At 54.3% G+C, this 11421-nt stretch overlaps 4 protein-coding genes across 4 annotated transcripts; 3 read left to right on the top strand and 1 right to left on the bottom strand.

The window, feature by feature from the left end:
* Window positions 1-1744: 1744 nt before the first annotated feature.
* Window positions 1745-2694, top strand: BGZ61DRAFT_534655 (uncharacterized protein; the record flags this gene model as incomplete). Its single annotated transcript, XM_046254177.1, has 3 exons — window positions 1745-1812; window positions 1872-1973; window positions 2370-2694. The coding sequence occupies 3 exons, from the start codon at window positions 1745-1747 to the stop codon at window positions 2692-2694; spliced, it is 495 nt and encodes a 164-aa protein (XP_046101891.1).
* Window positions 2695-3693: 999 nt separating this feature from the next.
* BGZ61DRAFT_495663 (Rft protein-domain-containing protein) lies at window positions 3694-5385 on the top strand (the record flags this gene model as incomplete). Its single annotated transcript, XM_046250922.1, has 1 exon — window positions 3694-5385. One exon carries the CDS (start codon window positions 3694-3696, stop codon window positions 5383-5385), a length of 1692 nt encoding a protein of 563 aa, XP_046101890.1.
* Window positions 5278-7419, bottom strand: BGZ61DRAFT_455468 (P-loop containing nucleoside triphosphate hydrolase protein). The gene is made up of 2 exons (XM_046246385.1): window positions 5389-7419; window positions 5278-5333 (listed from the first exon to the last, which is right to left on the bottom strand). Exon 1 carries the CDS (start codon window positions 7302-7304, stop codon window positions 5679-5681), a length of 1626 nt encoding a protein of 541 aa, XP_046101889.1. The 5' UTR covers window positions 7305-7419; the 3' UTR covers window positions 5278-5333; window positions 5389-5678.
* A 1190-nt stretch (window positions 7420-8609) lies between these two features.
* On the top strand, window positions 8610-11420 carry BGZ61DRAFT_480246 (uncharacterized protein; the record flags this gene model as incomplete). The annotated part of the gene is made up of 5 exons (XM_046249171.1): window positions 8610-9181; window positions 9229-9511; window positions 9571-9637; window positions 10121-10541; window positions 10586-11420. 5 exons carry the CDS (start codon window positions 8610-8612, stop codon window positions 11418-11420), a joined length of 2178 nt encoding a protein of 725 aa, XP_046101888.1.
* Between the last annotated feature and the right edge of the window lies 1 nt (window position 11421).

The raw sequence follows: 11421 nt of genomic DNA, 5'->3' as shown, positions 1-11421 counted from the left end.
CATTGAGGCGGTACTTTCAAGCGAGTGTTCGCATCTCGGAAGCTTTGATCGGGTTTCCTGGGAAGCTCGTAAAGGGGTGAGGTCCTGTGTGTGGTTCCCAGCTGAGCTCAAGCCCAGCGGACCATGAATTATAAACCGTGAGTCTAGCCAATGGTGGTGAAGGCTTGCAACCGAAGTTGTGTACTGGATCTGCGCAGAACTTTACTATGATGTCTGAATAGGGCCGAGGATTCGCCCTCCATTCGATTAAGTGCGATTCAACGTCTGCCCAAGTGATGACCTCATGCTCACATAGCCGTATATGTCCTTCTCTTCCGATGCAAATACGAGTGCCCTGAGATCCATCATTCTGATGCATTGTCGAGAACATTGACTTTGGGTGATTATCTTGGCAGCCAGAGCAATGAAGAAAGGTGTCCTTGAGAGAAAATAGGTTGTGAGAAAGATTAAATCTGCACCTTGGTCCCAACCTGCGATTCTCTTGGCATGTAAGGCACAACGCATCTCTGCGCAGTCGAGTGCAGATCTCTTCAAGCTCAGTACTATATGTCCCGCTGAAGCCCAGTCTTAAAGTACGCTTTATGGTACGCCTGAACTTGTCCATTTCTTCACACCAACCAGACCCAGGCTTGGCGTTTCCTGAGGGATAATAAGTTGGAAATATGTGGCCCTGGAACTCTTTGCTGTTGATGAGTTTTCGAAAGAGTCGGGAAACCTGTCGAAGACAGAAAAATGTCGGTTCATCATGGTAGAGTTGGCGAATAATCAGCAAGAAGATTTCAGGGGGTAGGTGATATATCGGGCTATAGTAGCTGTTGTACATGGATGCAGCAACGAGAGAATCCATGGTCTCTTCAAGTGCAGTAAGTACGCCTCTTACTTGCATTTTCTACTGTTGAATGGATGCTTTGTCAATGGGCGTGCTTGACACAGCCGGCTCTGATGTGTTGCGTGTAGGCTGCTCTAGTTGTTCGGATGGTACTTCGTTGATCGGTGCACTTGACACAGCCGGCTCTGATTGTTCATAATGAGGTTGACTCCGAATCGGAAAGATGGCCCCCATGAAAACTTCAATCAAAGCTTGAAACAATTCGCGCAGAAAATCCACGATAGAAGACATCTTTGGCGATGTTGAGTTGTGGGCGCGGTGAGATACAGGGAGATTGCTTTGTGACGGGGTCCCTTCTTGTTATGCGGCCTTGTCGTTGATGGCTAGAAAACGCAGCAAATGAATGAGGTCTGTGAAATGACTAGCAGGGGATGATTGGACTTATTTATGGTCCATCAGCCATGAATTAGATTTTATCTCAAGGTGGTTCCATGGGTCCGAAATGCTGATCCTCGGGACGTTGAAAGGTTGATTCATATACCTAATTGGGCACGAGAGGGCAAAACATGCAACGAAGAACTGTAAGCGGTACAAGTTACTAAATTAAATTAAACCTCATTGATGTTTTATCAATTGACTGTTACAGGAGGGAAGTGTGTCCTGGGTTTTGTCCTGCCTCTCAAGCTACATGGCAACCTAATTCCCTAGAGGTTGTGGCCACAGCACTTCCCGATGGCGGCTGAGGTACACCTTCCCACTCACCAGTTGCCCAAGTTACGAGCTCCCGTACCTACCTGGGTACCTGCCACTGGAAATTCCTCTCTAGCTACTGCAATCATCATCCCTTCACATTGTACACACGCATCATCCACCTCCTGTCAGAAATAACCAAGACATCACTGTCCATCTCGCATTATGTCTCTCTTTTACTCCCGCTTTGTCAAGCCAATCTATCTGTTTGCCTACGGCTCCTTGGAATCTCTGTGAGTGTTTTGTCGCTCTTTGAATCTCTCTGCCTCCAGTGTCTAACCATCAGTGACAGATCCGCGTTCCTACCACATCTCCATCCTTCATCGTCTGCATCTGCTATCTGCGCTCTCAATTGCATCCTCCACCGCATCCCAGACTGCACCGTCTGCATCGTGTACATCCCACCCGCGTCTCCCGTGCGTTGTGTGTTCTTAGTCCACCGCGATCCGGGCAGATGGAAGAATCGCCAAACATACAACGTACGCTGACTGAAGCAGAGAAGACAAGAACCCAAATCCCAACTCCATCACTCTGAGACGCACGACGCACGACCCGAGACCCACCACCATGGTTTTGAGAAGATATGCCGCCCCGGCGGCGGCCGACACGCTTCCAGTTCTTCGACCTGGACTTGATGGTTCCAATCCTGGAGACGATCCGAGATCACGTGGAGCCATGGTTCCCCGTGGAGTGGGTGGTGCCGTACAATTGCTGTTCTGGGTCTATTGACCCTACTTGGTACGATTTTTCTTGGGGAACGGAACACGGTTGCGGCTAGCTGTCTGGCTAGATGGGCTGAAGCCCAACCTGAACCTCGTGGCTGGTTTGCCTCTACCATTAGATGGCTGTATCGAGTATCCTCCCCGTGGCACCTGGACCCAGATGTTGCCAGTTCCTTCTTGGTGGAAGAATTGAGAGCAGCTCGGATAAGGGCTGACGATGCCGAACGAGATGCCCAAGCTGCTCGAAGCGACCAAGTCCTCGCGGATGAAAGAGCAGCCGATGCCGAGCAGAGAGCAGCCGACGCCGACCAGAGAGCTGAAGACGCCGAACGAGACGCCCAAGCTGCGCGAGACGACACATTCCTCGCGGATGAAAAGCAGCTGGAAAGCTGATATTGCCGAACGAGACCATCGGCTGGGTTCAATATTAGGATGTAACACACTGCCAGTTTTAGGCTTAGGAATGTAGTTTAGGTAAATATGTTTAGATTAGACCTAAATTTCATAAAAGAAATTCCGAAGTATACTAAACTTCATAAAGACTAGACTTATGTTGTTGAGGAAGTAGAGTACCTTCAAAACGGCAAAAACATCCAACCTGTAAGTTATCTATTAAGCGAACGATTGAACGCAGCATATTGCGTGAAATCGATACATCTCGCCAAAGTGTTAATGCGATTGTCAGCCCCAAAGCCAGACTCGCGCCGACGATGGTCGGTGCCCTTACCTCTACTGCGGTGTTGTTGTTTGGATGTGAGTAACACAGAGCCAGTTCATATACAATTCCTTCGCGTATTAACGGTAACTAGGAATCTCATCTGAATGCAAGAGCTACTGGCCATCCACTATTTGGATTAAGTTTGACCCAACTCAGATTCACAACCATGTTCCAGCCCGTTGAACTATTATCGACGTCTTTAACTCGCTGGGTGCAAGCGCAGTGGTTGCGAATACGTTTCTGCGGTCGCTGTTTGCCTGCGCGGTGCCTGTCTTGGTGATCCCACGTAACACCACGTAAGAGTGGACTGGGATATGTCGATATTTGGGAGCACCGCAGCCGCGTTTATCACTGGCTATCACGGCTCTGTGCACTGATCTGTGGTGTTTCATCTTCGCATGCGTGTGGAATCACAGCCCATGCTCGCCGAAATGCGGCGCCATGTTTAGTGCATTCCTGAGGGTATTCAGTGAGCATTTAGTGGCCATCGCCCCCATAATGCCCATCGTCGTAGTGGACATTCCCCTAAAACTCCATGCTAGCCCACCAACACCCACTAAACACAAACTGAACCACATCCTCACAGCCTCAACACGTGTCCACCTCATCAACATCACCACCACCCTCACTCGCCTCTCATCCGCATCACCACCTCGCAGCCCCAACAGCCAACAATGGCGCCCTCTCCAGCGCCGCAGTCCACTCCGGACACCACCAACCCACGGCCTCCCGCCACCCCGTCCATGCTCAAGGGCGCATCCCTCCTCATCATCCTGCAGCTCGCCTCGCGCCTCGTCACCTTTGTCGCCAACCAGCTCCTGCTGCGCTTCCTCACCGCGCCGCTGCTGGGCCTGTCGACACAGCTTGAGGTGTACTACCTGTCGGTGCTGTTCTTTGCGCGCGAGAGCCTGCGCGTGGCGATCCAGCGACAGGGCGCGGGGGGGGAGGACAAGGATGGCGATGATGGCGCTGCGGCGGCGCGCAAGGAGAGCCAGGCTGTCGTCAACCTGGGATATCTCGCCATTGCCCTCGGGAGCGTCGTCAGTTTAGGCCTCGGCTGGATGTACCTCACCTACGCCACCGAGACAACTCTCACCACGCCCTATCTCGTGCACTCGCTGTACCTCTACGGCCTCGCCGCCATGGTGGAGCTGCTCTCGGAACCCTGCTTCGTGCTCATGACGATGCGCCTGCAGTTCGGCACCCGCGCCGCCGCCGAGTCCATCGCCACGTTCCTCCGCTGCCTCGTCGTCTTTGGCTCCGCCGTGTGGGCGTCCAAGCAGCAGCTAGACCTCGGTGTGCTGCCCTTTGCGCTCGGCCAGATGACGTACGGCGGCGCGCTGCTCGTCGTCTACCTCGTTTCTGGATACCGCCTGGCCTCGTCCATGGGCTTCTCCATCTTCCCCAAGCCCGTTGCAGCGACAGCGGACGTGCGCTTCTGGGGAGCGTACTTTGACCGACCGACTATGAGTCTGGCGGGAAGCATGATGGCCCAGAGCGTGGTGAAGCACCTCCTGACGCAGGGCGACACCTTTCTCGTCTCCCTCCTCGCCAGCGCCGAAGTCCAGGGCGCGTACGCCTTGGCCAACAACTACGGTGGACTTTTGGCCCGTCTGCTCTTCCAGCCCGTCGAGGAGAGCAGTCGAAGCTACTTCTCGCGACTTCTGTCGTCGCCCGAAGCACGCGCGCCCATTCCAGCAGGCGACAAATCACCTGCAAAGCCTTCACCGGCCGTGACCGAGGCCAAGACCAACCTCCACATACTCCTCCGGCTATATATCCTCCTTTCCACCGTTGTCGTCAGCATTGGCCCCTTTGTCGCCCCTCATCTGCTTGCGATTGTGGCCGGAAAGCGCTGGATTGACTCTGGCGCGGGTGACGTCCTAAAAGCGTACTGCTTCTACATCCCCTTCCTCGCTCTCAACGGCCTGACCGAGTCATTCGTGGCATCAGTCGCTACAGAAGCAGAGGTTCACAAGCAATCGGGCTGGATGACGGCCTTTTCCGCCGTCTTTGCTACGTCGGCGTTTGTCTTTATGAGCATCTTCCCGCTAGGCGCCATCGGACTGGTAGTTGCCAACATGATCAACATGTTCTGCCGAATCGTGTGGAGCGGCGTCTTCATCAACCGATTCTTCACCCGTCATGGAGCCGACTTTGGCTTCTTGCCGTTCTTGGCCAACGGTACTACGGGTGCGGTGGCTTCGCTGGCCGCCGTGCTTCTTCACCAGCTCAAGTCTCCAGACACAAACGACGGACCGATCAAATCTCTCATCAAAGTTGCCGCAACGACAATTCCTGTGTTGCTTCTTATGTACGTATTACAAACCCGAAAACAGAATCCCGCAGCTCTAACCGCTTCGTAACAGCCTATTCTTCGAGCGCCATTTTATCCTCGAGTGCCTCCAATACGTGCGAGGGCGCAAAACGGCCCAGAAATGATGCACATCGCTGCAAGCGCTCTAATCAAACGTAATTTTGGTAGACTTGGCGTTCATGTCGACATCCTTGAAGAAGGCACCGTACATGTCGTGCGTCTTCTTCTTGACGGTGGATCCGAACTTGAGTAGATCTTCGGGGACCTCTTGGTTGGCACCTCGGAGAATGTTGATGAGGCTGCATTTGTAAGTGATTTGTCTTTGAGTTCGAGGCGCGATACTTACGAGCCAGAGTGGGCCTTGTCTTGGACAGTGAACATGGTGATGGCCTCACCAGTCTTACCAGCACGGCCAGTTCGGCCGATACGGTGGACGTAGTCTTCGATGGTCAAGGGGAACTGGGAAGTGTTAGAGCTGAAACGGCAGGGGAAAAGGAATGGAAAAAGGATAGACAAAAGGACACATACTGTTACGTTAATAACCAACTTGACTTCGGGGATATCGAGACCTCGGGCAGCAACATCGGTAGCGACCAGAACCGGCGTCGCACCAGACTTGAAAGCCTCCAGACTCCTCGTTCGCTGCTCCTGTCGCAAATCACCGTGGATACCGGCGACACGGATGCCCTTGCGCGCCAAGAAGCCCTCGACGCGAGTGGCCTCCTTCTTGTAGAGACAGAAGACCAGGATACGGTCGTCCTTTTGCTTGCCCTGGGTGTGCTCCTTGAGGATCTGTAGCAGACGGAACTCCTTGTCGCGGCCGTCGACGACCTCGACGCGCTGGGTGATGCGCGTGTTGGCCTGTAGCTCGACAGAGCCGTCGACCGTCTCCTTGCCGCCGGAGCCAATGGTGATCTTGACGGGGCTGACCATGAAGGACGAGGCCAGGGCCTGGACCGACGCGGGCCAGGTGGCGGTGAACATGAGCGTCTGGCGCTGCTCGCGCGCCGGGCAGGCGCCCAGGATCATCTTGATGTCGTCCTCGAAGCCCTTGTCCAGCATGCGGTCGGCCTCGTCCAGCACGGCAAACTTGGCGCCGCTCAGGTCGACGGTGCCGTCCGACATGAAGTCCTTGAGGCGGCCGGGCGTGGCCACGATGATGTCGGCGCCCTTGCGCAGCAGCGCGCGCTGGTCGTCCTTGGAGGCGCCGCCGTACAGGCACACGGCCTTGAGGCCGACCAGCTGCGCCACCTTGACCAGCTGCTCGTGCGTCTGCATGGCCAGCTCGCGCGTCGGCGACACGATGACGGCCTTGGTGCCCTTCTTGCCGATGGCCATGACGGCCTCGACGCAGGGCAGGGCAAAGGCCATGGTCTTGCCGGAGCCCGTCTCGGCGACTCCGATGGCGTCGCGGGCGGACAGAGTAAAAGGCCAGGAAGCCGACTGGATGGGCGTGGGCGTCTTGTAGTTGGCAAACGGCGAGGGCTTCTTCTCGAGGAGGTTGGTGGCGGGCAGCTGGTGGAACTCGAGGATCGGGCGCAGCGACGGCTTGTCGGTCTTGGGGTCGGTGATTGTGATTTCGTTCTTGGTCAGGAACTCGTCGATGTCGGCCTGGGCGACGTTGGACAGGGCCATGGTCTGGACATAGGCGCCGCCGCCAGAGGAGACATGGTCGGCCTCATTCCCATTCGGAGCATCGCCAGACTCGGCCTTGGCCTTCTTCTCCTTCTTGTCCTTCTTCTTGTCCTTCTTGGACTTGGGCTTCTCGGGCTCGGCGTGGGCCTCCTCGTCGGTATCCCAGGTGTTGACCTCTGCCAGCTGGCGCTTCTTCTCCTTCTTCTTCTCCTTGCGCTCCTTCTTCTCCTTCTTCAGGCGGGCCTTTTCGGCGGCGGCTTCGGGGTCCTGGACCTTTGTCTTTTTGGCGGGGCGCTCCTCGCTCTCGGCGAGGGAGTGTTTTGTCGCGGCCATGGCTTCGGTGTGTAGGAGAGAAGAAGAATGCGATCCGATTGCGATTGTCCGGCGGGTTGAGGGTGTTCCGGCGGGTGGCTGGAAGTGAGAGATCGACTGGTGGGATGGTTCTGCTTTTCGCTGGGGAAAGTGCAAGAAAAAAAATGGTTATCTTATCGATAAGACGTTCTGGTGCGCAGTGAGGGAGCGTTTTGAGTGGATCTAGCTCGAGCGGGCCGACCCACCCCGGGAGAGCCAGAGAGTGGTCAGGATAAGGAAAGCGATAAGGAACGATAAGAGACACCCGGCGATAAGAGGGTACGTACCTGTGCTTTGTGATGATGCATCCCAATGAGGAATCCCAATGAGGCATGTTATCTGCGCCCAACCGTCCGTCTTGCTTCCGTCGCATCCCTCTTCTTCCGCGCCGGGTTCAACCGATGAATCATCTCCTCTCCGTGACCTCGTCCCAATTCCCTCTTCCTGAATGGCCTTGTATCTCGTCCCATGCTCTAGCGCCTCGCTCACTCTTACATTCCCGTGGTCAATGGGACGCACACGGTCTGTCTAGTGTCAGGCACCGCATGTCTAGTGTCGGCGACTCCAACCTCCAACAATGCGTAACCTGCTGTGGCCTGGTTTATTCTGTGGTCCTCTCCAGTATCTGTCCTCTCTTCTCTCTGTTGATGTTTTCTCTCAATTCCCCATTCCCCTTCTCGCCTCGTTGCTCAGCTGCAAGTTGCGTTGCCTGCCGCCCCCAACGAGGCCAACTCGACCGGTCCAAATCGCGCATACCAGACCTGCAAGTGCTGCAAGTACTCCGCGCACTGCACGCACTGCAAGCTGTACAAGTTCTGCATCAGACACGCTGACGAGAATTGTGGCTCGCTCTGGCTGGCTCCCTCTTCCCCACGTCCTGCTGCCGGCATGTGGCACATCCAGTTGTCCGGTTGTTATTGACCACTGTCCGCTCGGCCACTTGCCACCCTCTGTGAACCGGTCTGCAAGTCTGTGAACCTGAAGCAACCCTCACGAGCGAGTGCTTCATTGGGCGCCCATGTCGCTCCGCTGCAACACCGCGTCGGGCCGTCAACAGCGCATGTCGATGACAGGCAGACAGACCACTCGCCTGCGGCCTGCGCATCAGCGAAACCAGCTTGCCCAGGCGCGTGATCGGGATGCCATAATAGATACAAGTGTATGCGAGATCCCCCAGATGTCAGTCAACACGTCAATTCTCGTAGTCCCCTCTTCTTCACTCTCTCCAACGGCTCAACCCCCTATATGGATGTCCCCTCGCTATGCCCAACCCCCGGACGCCCCGAGATGTACGGCCTGGGCATCCGCGTCGGCTTCTACATCCAATGGCTGGCCGCCGTCATCATCGAGTACTTTGACGAGGACGATCTGCCCGACGTCAGATTCCTCGGCGCCTTATTCTCCGCCGCCGCGACCACCAGCCTCGTCGTCCAGCTCGCCCGCGATCGCCTCCAGCCCATGGACATCTACATCACCCTGCTGCTCGCCATCGGCATCTTCTTCTTCTTCATGCCGCTGCACGTGTGGCGCATCCTGACGCGCTGCAACCCAAACCTGGATCCCTTCCAGCTGTCCAAGGAGCAGCACGGGCTCATCTACCAGGTCTGCACCTTTGTCCTCCTCGCCACCAACGCCGGCGTCGCGACCTGGTTCTATACGTCTTACTTGCCGGATCTGGACCGGGCTTGCCACCAATACGCGTTTGTCTTTGGCAAGACAGATCTCGAGGACAAGAGGTACATTGTCTTTAGCGCCATGTTTTACATCTGCGTCCTTATTGCATGCGCTGCCTTTTTGTTGTTTCATCCCTGCTGCCGATACATTGTCGAGGTGGATGACCGCCATTACAGCAGAGTCAGGTATTTGGATGGAATCCATGGCATGTGGAGTGACTCACACTATATAGGAGATCTCACATTCGTCTATTGCATGAGGCTCGCACCTTGGTTGGCTTTGCCGTGTTTGGTGTCTTGGTTGCTGCCATTGAGCTTCCTATTAATTGGAACCACATCGACGACATCGATGATTTTACCACCTCGGCCCAGCTTATTCCTTTCTTTTTGAGTGCCGGAATAGTCCTTCGTGTTTGGATCCAACACCACGTCCGGAAGCAGGCCAACGCGTCGTCAGACTCATCTTCAGATGAAACAAGCCACGGTCGCCGCCGCCGGGAGATGGAAGATGTTGAGGTAATTGGAGAACCCTGGCCACCTGTGCCGCCACAGACATATCGGCGGTGATTACATAGGATGGAACTAAACGAGCTCGTCCTAAGGAGATTGCAGAGAGGGGTGATAATGAGGTGTTCGATCAAGGTCAGTTATAGGTAATAGACCACCCAGAATCTGCATCATAGACAAGAATGAACCGCGTATCCCATAACAGACTTCTCCCAGTGTCCAGATTCCAACAACATATTACACTAGTCAACTTTTAAACAGCGCCATAGCTTTGCACTTCCACATTCACAATACCGTCTTCAAACCTGATTCTAGACCTCTTATATGGGTCCGCTACAAACCAGTCCTATCACGGATTGCGAGGGAAAAGCTGCAAGTATCAACACAGACTAGACTTGCATCGATATCCGACGATTTGCCGCCCACATGAATCCATTCCTCCGCAACCCCGCATGTCGAGTGTCTACCAGGTTGGATATTCACTCCCTTTCCAAATTCGTCCACCATTCGGCTGTCACTAAGACATTTGGTTGTACAAATCTCTGCAAATATTTTTGATACCCGACGTTTAGAATTCCCCGAACGGTAGCATAATCTGATTCCTCAACTCTACGGCAGATTTACCGATGGCCGAAGCATTGGGGGTCGCTTCGTCGCTGATAGCCATAGTAACAATCACAGCGCAGTCCACCAAGATATTATATGAGACGGTCCAAAGCTTCAAGACACATCAGGCCACTGTCGCACAACTGAATAATGAACTCAAAGCCCTTGGCAAAGTCCTGGAGTCTCTGAAACACCATGTGGCAACTGACGGCACGACCTTTCTTCCGCTGGAATTTCCTCTACGCCAATGCGGCCGAGCTTGCCAGGACTTCAAGCATGAGATAGATAAACGCACCAAACATTCCAGTAGCTCTGGGACGAGTTTTAGAGACTGGGCGAGGTTGAGCTATATGAGAAGCAGTATTAACGATTTCACCACCATGTTGGCTGGGTACAAGTCGACAATAAGCATCGCTTTGGCCGACGCAAACCTGTACGCTATCCACCTTGTACAAAGAGCCGCCTAACATGTGCTAGGCGTACCGCCAAAGTAACTCTCCAGGCGTTGAACGATTACAAAGATATGATCCAGGATACAAAATCCGACCTCGAAAATCACCTGTCAGACATAAATAATAAACTGCAATCCTTTGCACCCTCTGGTCGAGAGCAAGCCATGACGGTAACCGCCGACATTGAACGAATATCGAATGAGAGGGATGGTATTGAGAGGTGCTTGACGATTTGCAGCCATTTCCTAGAACACATCAACACGGTACATGTTCAAATCGATCCGCCCCCGCCACTCTCAGAGGGGAGTTCGTCCGTCACGCCGCAAGATCCGACATTGGCGGCTACCATGACACTTTCGACAGTCAAGTGCTGCAAGACAATAGTCACAGACCACATATCCTTGCTTCAGAGTCTTAGAGAGAACACCGAAGCCAGGTTACACTTGGAAGCCAGGAGACCGTCCCGAGACATGGGAGCTGAGACCGAGCGGGATCTTGAAAGGCTGCAAAGTGAGGTCGACAGCACGAAGCAGCGCTTGGCATTCTTTGAGGAGGCGTCGGCCCGAGCATCGTCTGGCAGGGTGCATATCGTGGAGGACATTATCGTGGGCAACAATTCAGCGCAGGTCTGTACTTCTGTGGAGGATCTCTGGTCGGTGAAGAGAGCAACAGCCGGGCATGGCTCGCTGCAAATTGTGGGTTCGTTGCCTCCGGATATTCTTATGGAGATCCTTAGAGGGCAGAACGAGCGACACTTTGTTCAAAATAAGGCACAACCTGTTGAGGACGACTTGACAAGTTCAACAGCAGCCGAGCTATGCACAAGCACAAGCGGCGGCGGTTCATCGACAATACAATAAA

The sequence above is a fragment of the Ilyonectria robusta genome (assembly GCF_021365365.1).
Source record: "Ilyonectria robusta strain PMI_751 chromosome Unknown BGZ61scaffold_15, whole genome shotgun sequence".
Taxonomy (NCBI): Eukaryota; Fungi; Ascomycota; class Sordariomycetes; order Hypocreales; family Nectriaceae; genus Ilyonectria; species Ilyonectria robusta.
This window is presented reverse-complemented; position numbering and strand designations above follow the sequence as displayed.

What these genes read in the sequence shown, in the direction of transcription:
- BGZ61DRAFT_455468 (XM_046246385.1), bottom strand. Translation starts at nt 7,304, where the DNA reads ATGGCCGCGACAAAACACTCCCTCGCCGAGAGCGAGGAGCGCCCCGCC.